Genomic DNA, 10978 nt, shown 5'->3' on the forward strand with positions numbered 1-10978 from the left:
TCTCATTCATGTAAAACAGTCCTGTGCATTCTGAAGTGTTTTACAACGGTAAACATTCAACATAAACAATCATTTAGGATGAGATAAAGGAGTCAATCACTTATTATAAATTGGGTAACTCTGACTAATCTGATACTTTAAAGGTCACCACATATGAGAAATTTACTTTGATATGTTGTTTGAACATAATTGTGTAACCACCCTGTAATGATCAAATCTGTCCACTTCTTTTTCTTTAAATGCTGTTTAACCTCGACAGTCTCTTGGGACGAGCTGTTGGCATTTTCTGAGCAAACTGACATCACTTTGAACAGGCCCCGCCCACAATCGTCCACAGTTAGTTTGTCTTATCTATTTTAAATCTTCATTACATAAATCAATACCGCACTTGAACAGTGAAGTACGTACGGCCCTACTAAATTAGTTTAATTTATTTCCAAATTTTGTGTTTTTATTTTATATTTTTCTTGATTCTGGTTTTAATGGTTTAAATAAATTCCAGTATTCCAAAAGCATATCTTATCAACTGAAAACTTTAAATGAATACAATTTAACAACAATGTATTTAAAGGGGACATATAATGAAAATCAGATTTTTTTCAATGTTTAAGTGCTATAATTGGGTCCCCAGTGCTTCAATCAATCTAGAAAATGTGAAAAAGATCAACCCAGTAACTTAGTTTTGGTAAACCATTCTCTTCAAGCATGTGAAAAAATAGCTCATGAAAATTTGTCTCCCCTTGTGATGTCAGAAGGGGATCTTATTATAATAATACCGCCCCTTAATCTGCACTATCCAACCACGGCACTGCCATTTAGTGTAGAGATCAGCTCATTTGCATTTTAAAGGACACACCTCCAAAGTGTCAATTTTAACATCTTATAATAAATTATTTATATGGTATTTTGAGCTACGAGTTCAAATACGTACTCTGGGGACAAGGTGTACACTGGAAGAAAGTATAGTGTAACTCTATTGTCTGCTGTGTCCCGGGATATGATGAAACCTGCTTGAGCTCTGATTAGGCAACGCTTGTCATAGTTTGCAATGCATGGCGAGAAACGGATGAACCTTTCTTTATGCCCAACATTGCACAAGGAAAATGTTTCTGTGTGTTTCGGTCATTTTAATTTGCAGATTAACTCATTCCCTGCCAGCCTTTTTTTGAAAAGTTGCCCGGCACATTTTTTGGGATTTAACAAAAGTTTCACAAAATGCCTTCCAGGATAATGTTCTTCTAAAAATATCTAAACATACAAATATATCAAATGAAAGAACAGACCCTCTGCTTTCAAACAAACAATAAAAAAACAAGACGGGGAAAAAAATCCTATCTATATTTTTTTCTCTGCTTATAAACTCTTAAATATTTGTATTTTTCTTTAAAAATATTTTTAGCAAAAAGCTAAAATAATTGCATTTTTATGAAGGAATTTTGATGGAGGTTAGATTCAGAACGATTTTCAAAACATACGCAGCGTTTAAAATTAGTAAATACTTTTTTGCTTCAGTTTATAAATTTGGATAAGTTGCGATATTACAGGTTAACATAGAAAGGAACACTTTTTTATGCAATTTGTTCTCTTAATTGACGAGATAACTCATCAATGGTGGGGAAAGAGTTCGTAAAACCACGTCAAAAAATTTACATTTGAAAATGAGTTAAAGAGAGACAACCAAAAACAGCACTTTTGAAATCGGCATATTAGGTGAGCTTTAATGAATTATTGTAATAATTTAATATGGGTGTCTTATGTTACTGTTGCTACCAAAGCAAGAAGCCATGAGAAGCCATCTATTACTGTGATTTTAATTCAGTTATGGAGGATTGTACAGTGTGTAGTAAAATCTCTCATGATGTTTAGTGACGACTCAATACTGATGGACTAATGATGTTTTATTGTTTTCCTCTACAGGGACACCGGTGAACCGAATTCCCATCATGGCGAAGCAGGTGTTGGATCTGTATATGCTGTATAAACTGGTGACAGAGAAGGGAGGACTGGTGGACGTTATTAACAAGAAGATGTGGAGAGAAATTACAAAGGGTCTCAACCTGCCCACCTCCATCACCAGTGCCGCATTCACACTCCGGACACAGTACGACACACACACACACACACACACACACACACACACACACACACACACACACACACTAATAAGCCTGAAGGATTTATTGATTTATTGATTGGATTGGGATTTTCTGTGAGGGAGCGTGAATCAGATTTCTTTCTGACAGCAGATTAAATCTCATGATGGATTTGAGAGATTTAGTATTAGTTGAGTGTTTTCTGTGGTTTCTTTAATCATATACACCCTGTTTGTTATCGTTACTGATCGACCATCAGCTTGTTCAGTGATGGAAAATCTTTCTCAGACGATTGTGTTGTTTTCTGTCACAGGTACATGAAGTATCTTTATCCATACGAGTGCGAGCGGAAAGCTTTAAGTTCCCCCTCGGAGCTTCAGACAGCCATTGACAGTAACCGTCGTGAAGGGCGTCGACCCACCTACAGTAACAGTCTGTTCCGCTTTAGCTCCTCCCCAAGCTCCGCCCCTCACATCCTCACCCCATCCAAACTACATCTGTCGGCTCTGGGTGTCGGGGCCGCGGGGGCCCTGAATGGCTTTCAGGCTTCTCCAGGGCCGTCTTTGAAGAAAGGATTCGGTGAGTGTGTTTAATCCATTCAGACCTTTTTCTATATCTGCCACTGTTATTCAAGCTGTTCCTGGATATTTAACATGAAGAATTATTATAAACATTATCTAAATTAGGGTTGGGAAAAAAATCGATTTGATTTTAAAATCGAGTTGGTAGGTCAAATCGATTCGTATTTTCAAAAAATCTATTTTTTTCTCCCCCTCTGCAGTATAGTGCAGTATACATTTTGCATTCGCCAAATCTTCATTCCTACCCAATTTTTTGTTGATGCATTTTAATTAAATATAATAAATATATATTTTAAAAATATATACAGTTTGCAATTATTTTGTTTTAAATGGGGTCGGGGGAAAAAAATCGAATCGAATCTTAAATCGAGTTTTTTATAAAAAAAAATCTCTGATTTTTTTATGGGGACGAATCGCCCAGCCCTATCTAAAATGTGATGTTAGTTTGGTTTTAAATAACCACTTGTCACAGCCTGGCAAAACCAAAATGACCTGTTTGCTAATGATATTCAGTAGTATTTGGTATTGGGGGGAAATCTTTAATCAGACAAAAATTTCTCATTATTATTTCATAAAGTCATAAATATATATTTATGCATTTGGAAGATGTATTTAGCCAAAGCGACTTACTGTTCATTACAAGGCAAACATTTTTACAAACTTGTGTTCCCTGGGTTCGATCCCATTACCTTTGCAATGCTCTACCACTGAGCTATACAGGAGCACGTATTTGGCCATTTTCCAGGAGGAAAAGATTATAAATGCTGTAAGTTATTTTATGCACAAACATATGGATGTCCTCAAAACTCAGAAATATGAACTGAAAACCACGCAAAGTAACTGTAAGTCTGTTTTTAAGGTGTTTAGATGTGTTGATGTTGTTGTATTACACACAAACACATTATTAAAGGTGCCATAGAATGCAAAACTGAATTTATGTAGGCATGTATGAATAATAAGAGTTGTGTACATGGTAATGACCTATCATGAGCCTCAAACATGATTGTTTCCTCTTTTTTATGTAAACCTTGTGCATGCAAAAGACAGCTGGAAAACAGACCAATATCAACATAACACAAACTGTGATGTTACAGTCCAGATGTACACCTCAACATTAAATTAAGTACAATGTTGTTACAATGCTAAAAATAAAGTTGAGACTGCCGAGTTAGCGCTATATGCTAGTTAATGCTATATCCTAGCGTTTAGGCTGAAGTTCTACTGTTGACGTTACAGTTACGTTTTGCAGGTCCATACTGAAAAAACACAAACTTACCACTCAGAAACGTCCATTAACAATCTCCAAACACTTGATTATTCCTCAAAATCTGATCCAGACTCAAACAAAAGATCTGTTTACACACACACAGAGCTACTGAAGGAGAAACAGCCAATCAGAGCAGAGCTTAACATTATTATTCAGGATCCTTTCAAATAAGGTAATAATAGACCATTTCATTCTAAAGGCAGATCCTGGGGTTGTAAATGGACATGAAAAACTGACTCTGGATCATTTTTGTACTTAGTAAAGCCACAAACCTTCTATGTAGATATCAGAGAACAATTTAACAGATTATAAACATGCATAGTTTGGCACCTTTAAATGATTTTATGGTGGGTTCTGTTGTGTTGTATTTGTGTGTGTTTGGCGCCTCCTGTCGACATGTTAGGATATGAACTGCAGCTTTATAAACGCACACGTCAGTGATTATGAATGGACAGTCTGAGGTCTCTGCTCATTATGGACTTTTGTCCATCGACTGAAATCTGGTTGTCTCCAAAAGATGTTCATGTCTTGTTACAGCTATTCTTATAAGTACATATTGTGTGTTATAAGTTCTACATTTAAAGATCACATCTCTGTTATATTGTCTTTCTTTACACTTATTCATTCATTTCTATATGCATTAATTTCTATAACATTCATTTCTTTTACAGAATCACTGATAATAACCATAATGAACTTTTCTTTTTTGACAGTTGATGTGATATTTTAATATAAAGTCGAAGAGCAAATTTAATTCAACTAAAAAGTTTTATATAGCGCTTTTTATAATGTTGCATGTAAGCCGCTTCTACTTGGACAATTTTCTGTATTTGAGAATGATAGGGCTGTCAAAATAATAATTGCGATTAATACAATACAAAATTAAAGTTTGTGTTTGCATAATATATTTGTGTGTGTATATAAATAAACACATACATGTATACAATTAATAAACATTTTATTTATGTTAATGTTTCTTAAATGTGTTCCTATATACTAAATAATTACACAGAATGCACACACATATATTATGCTAAAACAAACTTTTATTTTGTATGCAATAACGATTCATCTTTTGACAGCCTTAGTAAATGATGATATTAATTTTATCACTAAATGATATTTGTTCACATCCTGCTCTTTGTTGTCCTACAATGTTCATATTGAAAGCTGTGAAAACAAATATGATAGATGTAACCATGTAGGGTAGTATATTACGTGCAAAAAAAACATATTAAATAAAAATGTATTAACAAGACACAGAAGTGCCGTTAAGATCCCTAAAAAGACCAGGACAGACTAAATCTTAAATATCAAGTTATTTTTGAGTTATTTTGAAGCCTGTCTTATGTTTAAGATCATTTGGATTAATATCTACACATTCCCTGTAGCAGAAGTACTAGTGACAAAAAACTAATGTATATAGTAGTATTACATCATCATATATAGGTTATAAAAATATAGAAATATCTCAACAAATGCACTGCAAAAAATTATTTTCAAGAAAAAAATATCTTAGTGTATTTTTGTCTTGTTTTCAGTAAAAATATCTAAACATTCTTAAATTAAGATGCTTTTTTTCTTGATGAGCAAAACAACCCAAGAAAATAAGTCTAGTTTTTAGACCAAAAATGTCAAATTTAAGTGATTTTGTGCATAAAACAACCAAAAAAATCTGCCAATGGGGTAAGAAAAAAAATCTTGAACATTTTTCTTAAGCACTACATTTAAGAAAAAGGCAAGAAAAATGTGCTTACCCCATTGGCAAATTTGTTTGCTTGTTTTATGCACAAAATCACTTAAATTTGATATTTTTGACTTATTTTCTTGGGTCATTTTGCTCATCAAGAAAAAGCATCTTAATTTAAGAATTTTTAGATATTTTTACTGAAAACAAGACAAAAATACTAAGAAAATGTTTTCTTAAAAATAATTTTTGCAGTGTGTTTATACCTCCTGTATTTGTCCCATGCATAAAATAATTGCACACTTGTTTGACATACAAGATTCAATGTAATCGATTCTAAATCCATCTGTATCTGTCTAAAGCTCTTCATTTATCCTCCTGTAGAGGACGCTGTTCCTTCTCTATTGGCCGGATGTTCACCGTCCATACCCCTGACGGTCAGACAGCAGCAGATGGGTCTGGCGCGGGCCGCCACGCTCGAGCAACTGCGAGAGAAACTGGAGACCGAAGTTCCTGAGAGAAAGATGTTTCGACTGGCCGAAGAACAGCAGAGACGCATGCAGCAGGTCTTTCAACACAATCTACTTACCATGACCTCTCAAATCCCTATGAACCTGCGACTGGGAGCTCCACCCGCGGGTCAGTGGGGTTTTTAAACTCTCTTGGGTGTCTGTGAGCGCTCTAAATAAACTGTGTACTGATGTTGATCATGTTTGTTTTTGATACAGTGGATGAGAAGCGTGATCTGTCCGTCAACATTTCCTCCACTGGAGCTGCTGGGATCACGGTGTCTGTGGACGTCAATGGCATCACATACTCGGGTATCTGCAGATAAAAAAAACTCCCTACATAGACTGGAAACTAAAAAAAGAAGCTAATAAAAATCATTTCTCTCTCACAGGAACTTTGTTCGCCCAGAAGTCAGCGGCTGCCGGTCCAAACGTGTCTGTTGGGTCTACCGGACCTTCATCTGGACCCACTGGGGTGTTTACCTTTCCTAGCTCCGCCCCCAGCCCAAGCCCCACCTCCTCTTACTCCTCCAAGGGTCCAGGATCAGCAGAAGCGTCCACCAGCGGCTCACCGTAACCCGTGCACGACTCTGTGATGTCACCGATCAAACCGCACAACGAGTACCTCAGTCTCCCTGTCAGCTTTTGGCTGTCCGCATGTTTCATATTTGCAATTTTTGGAAAGTTTCTCAACACACAAGCACACGCAATAATGTTTCACACCTCACATTAACCTTTACATAAGAAAGAGTTCACACATCTGTTGTGTGTTTAATGCTAAATACAATCATAAGAAACAGCCAAATGCTGACTGGTTTTACAGAACTTGAAGATTTTTATTTACAATAATTGTTTGTGTTTTATTCATCTTATTTTAATATTTTAATTCTGTTTGCATACCTCAAACTCTCAGCAGTGGAGGATTATTATTACCTCGGTAAATACTTTATCTGAATGAATTTTTATTTTTTAGATTCTACTTGAATTTTTCTGAAACCGATTGACGCAGTTCCTTGTGATTTTTAGTATGTGAACGTAGATTCATCACGCGAACGCTCCCGCAGGTTCTCTGTGCGTGTGATGGTTAGAGAAGAGGAAAGGGGGTTTGCGTAACAGACTTCTGTATTCAGGAAAACGGGTCACAACACTTCCAGTTCAGGTCTTTTTAATGTTTTACTGGAGATGCATTCAAAGAAGCTACCAAAGATCAGCACAACCAATGTCCAGATTGATATTTTGAAATGTAATTATTTTTGAAAGATGACATTTGGATACTAAAACAGAATAAATGCAACAAACAAGCAAACTTAGTTAGCTGATAGTTAAGGATAGTTCACCCAAAAATTAAAATCCTCTTATCGTTTACTCACTCTCATGTTGTTACAAACCTGTATACAATTTTTTTTTTGTTCTGATGAACACGAAGGAAGATATTTTGAAGAATATTTGTAACCAAACTGATTATGAGTCTCATTTATTTCCATAGTAGGAAAAAAGAAAACTATGGAAGTGAATGGGGCTCATGATTGGTTTGGTTACAAATATTGCTTAAAATATTTTCTTTCGTGTTCATCAGAACAAAAACAATTGTACAGGTTTGTGACAGAATTTTTATTTTTGGGTGAACTATACCTTTAAATGTTTAGAAGCATTGGCATCATTTAATGGTGTTGTTAACATTTTCTCCACAAGCAGAAGGGATGTGACATTCGGCAAAAGCCCATTTTGGACATTATTAAGGATTCCTTGAATAATATTTGCTGTGGATTTCAAAATGAAATGTGAATAAATAGCATGCAGTTGAAAAGTCATGCAAATACATACATCAAATTCCAATTTTGCGTGCATATGATACGCCAGTTTTTCATGTTCACTTTTATCTTTTCATGTCTTTTTTTCAAACCAGTGTTGCTTGGGTTTGGGGTTAGATTTGGGATTTGCTTTAGGATGTTATTTAATACATAGGTTTCTTCATGTTTTTTGTCTATTTTTAAATCATTATAATGGTAAAAAACGGAAAAAAAAACCAATACATAAGACATCATGAAAAGACGTGGCGTTTTAAGTGAATGGGGAAAGACTGGTGTATCACATGCACACAAAATTGGAATTTTGGCATATTTATTGCACAACTTTGAACACTGCGTGCTATTTATACACAACTCATGAGAATGAGCTCGTCCTACCATCTGCACTGAACCTCAGCAGGCTTTGGATGTGAGTGAATCTCATGAAAACATTTTAAACCTAAAAGAAATGAAATTGGATATTCTGCTAAGTTTTATTTCATTTTTTTATAATAAACTCTGTGCAATTAAACCTCAGAAATATAAGGCCACTAACCAACAGCACTACATTGTATAACATAACATGTTTTGTTTAAATCAAATTTTAAGTTTGAGATTGTTTTATGTCATGAATTTTTTTGGGGGGTGGGGGGTGCAAAGGGATGCGCCATACACCAGGGCAGGTGCATGCCAAACATTTTGAGAACCACTGCTGTAATGTGTCTGGACAACTTGTGTTTTTTGGGGGGGATTTTGTTTTATTTAAATGGCCATTTTAGGATTATAAAACATACTCTACAATATAAATGATATATTAAAGTTTTTTTTTCTCTGTAAGGAGAATATTTTTATCATTTATGAGGAATGTAAGATGAAAAATGCCACAATGAAAAATATCTGAATAGTTGTTATTGTTTTGTCAAAATTGTTATATCAGAACACTCATGAATGATCTGATACCACTACAAGTTCTCAGCCTAAACTTATTTATCACCAAAACAAGACGCGTATGACCTGAAGCAAACGTCATAAAACACAAACCTCAGTCAACAACATTCAGTGATGTGTTTGGAGATCTTTAGATTCATGTGTGTGGTGTAAACCCAGCATTCACATCATATAAACTCAATCCATCAGGGACTCTTAACGTTTTTTCATCTTGTTTGTTTTATAGATGGACAGTAAATCCACATTGATGGTTTAGTCAGAGACTTAGTTTTGCTTTTCGTATGGGAAGGCATCTCTCTCAGGAACAACTCTGATGTTATTTGTAAGATATGCATGAATTTGATGTTTACCTCAGACTCTGATGAGATTTACACCATGTACCTCATAATGCTGCCGTGCCGTGAACTCCTCAGGAATGCTCAAACTTCACTATGTGGGATTGGGAATTCTGGACTTGACTCACAAACTGAACTAAACTGCTTTTACTTGTTCACTTTATTAATAGGAGTCATCAATCAGCTGTGTAGCGATTTGTACAATCAGATGTTCAAAGTTTAAACCTGCTTAACCAAACCAACTAAACCTCTAGATAGCAGAGATGATCAGGTGAAAGCCTGCACTGCATTACATCTGTTTACCGATGTTGGTTTTCACACATTTGTATTGTAGTGAAGTAAAGCTTTGAAGGTTTGGGGCACTCGGGTGCTCCCTGATAGGAAATATTTTATCCTGACATGCTGGATTTAGGGCCTTGTGATGCTTATGTACTTTTATATTTAATGATATATCCTAAAAATATGACTTGGGCATCTTAACCGTTGACAGGCACGCTGCCTCTCTCTCTCTCTCTCTCTCTCTCTCTCTCTCTCTCTCTCTCTCTCTCTCTCTCTCTCTCTCTCTCTCTCTCTCTGTGTGAATCTTGCAAAAAGAAATGACAGAAAGTACTTCAGTAAATCAGACATTATAGTCATGAAGTAGGATTGCATTTCAGGGTATATGTCAGATTAATCATCATGAAAGCGTGTGTGTGTGTCAGAGAGAGAGAGGACATCATTTACATCTGTGGTTTAACACTTGGGGGCGGTTTCCCGGACAGGGTGTAGATTATTCCAGGACTAGGTTATTTTAGGACATTTAAGAAGTTATAACAAACAAACTTTACAAAAAAACTCTACTGGTTTGCATCTTGAGACAAAACAATGACACTGAAATATGATAAGATATGTCAGTACAAGGTGTTTTGAAATGAAAGTAGCTCAAACGTGCATTTTAACCTGGGACTATGATAAGCCCTATCAGGGAAACCTCCCCTATGTGTCGCTCTGACCCATTTTGTTGTAGTTTTGTTTGTTATCACTCAGGAAGTCTCATTTTTACAACTTGTGTCAAGGTGTCAGTGGTTATTGAATACTTTACTTTATTTTCTTGTTTTCTGTTTGTGTGAAGAAGTTTGTTTAAAGTTGTCCACATCTTCACTGAATTCATGTGCAGTGGGGCTGTCTGTGCATATTTTTGTACTGTTATAATGTTATGAGGATGACTATAAGAAAACAATCATTAAAATGTTGTAAAAAATTCATGTGAATGTTTCTTATGGTGGTCGGAGTTGTAATAATGAAAACATTTCCAATGTATCCAAAAACTTTCACAATTCCCAGGATAACAGATGACCTCAGCAGGATATGAATCAACAATCTACTGAGACAGCTTTACTTCTACTCAAGAGGTACATTCACCCTTTAACTATGGTTTTTACAACACAACCATGATTATTTTGTGGTAACTGGTTTAACTATAGGAACCATGTTTTTTAACTGTAGTAAAACCATGGTTATAATACTTCAAAATACTGTAGTATACTCTGGCTTATACCACGTGTCTGTTCTTTCAATGTTTTTTTCTGATGTGTTGAGATGTTCCACAGGCGCGTATATTTTTCTGTAAAACATGTCTTAAAATAACCACCAGAGCATGTTTGTGGTATAAGAGGAATTTTTGACCATTGAATTATTCGAAAATAATGCACATTAATAAAAATGATAATGCTTCACGTCATGCCGCATACCACATTGGGTGTGCATTATTTTCTTATAATTAAACGCCTGT

At 35.4% G+C, this 10978-nt stretch overlaps 1 protein-coding gene across 1 annotated transcript in view; it reads left to right on the plus strand.

Annotated features, from left to right (window-relative positions):
• LOC135773901 (AT-rich interactive domain-containing protein 3B) overlaps positions 1-10404 on the plus strand; it is a 44168-nt gene extending 33764 nt beyond the window's left edge. Inside the window, exons 5-9 of the mRNA XM_065283790.2 lie at positions 1918-2101; positions 2407-2672; positions 6013-6267; positions 6357-6449; positions 6530-10404. Coding sequence (XP_065139862.1) covers positions 1918-2101; positions 2407-2672; positions 6013-6267; positions 6357-6449; positions 6530-6714 — 983 coding nt within the window. The 3' untranslated portion in view covers positions 6715-10404. The remainder of the gene's footprint in view (positions 1-1917; positions 2102-2406; positions 2673-6012; positions 6268-6356; positions 6450-6529) is intronic.
• Positions 10405-10978: the final 574 nt, after the last annotated feature.

Source organism: Paramisgurnus dabryanus, chromosome 9 (genome assembly GCF_030506205.2).
Source record: "Paramisgurnus dabryanus chromosome 9, PD_genome_1.1, whole genome shotgun sequence".
Classification (NCBI taxonomy): Eukaryota; Metazoa; Chordata; class Actinopteri; order Cypriniformes; family Cobitidae; genus Paramisgurnus; species Paramisgurnus dabryanus.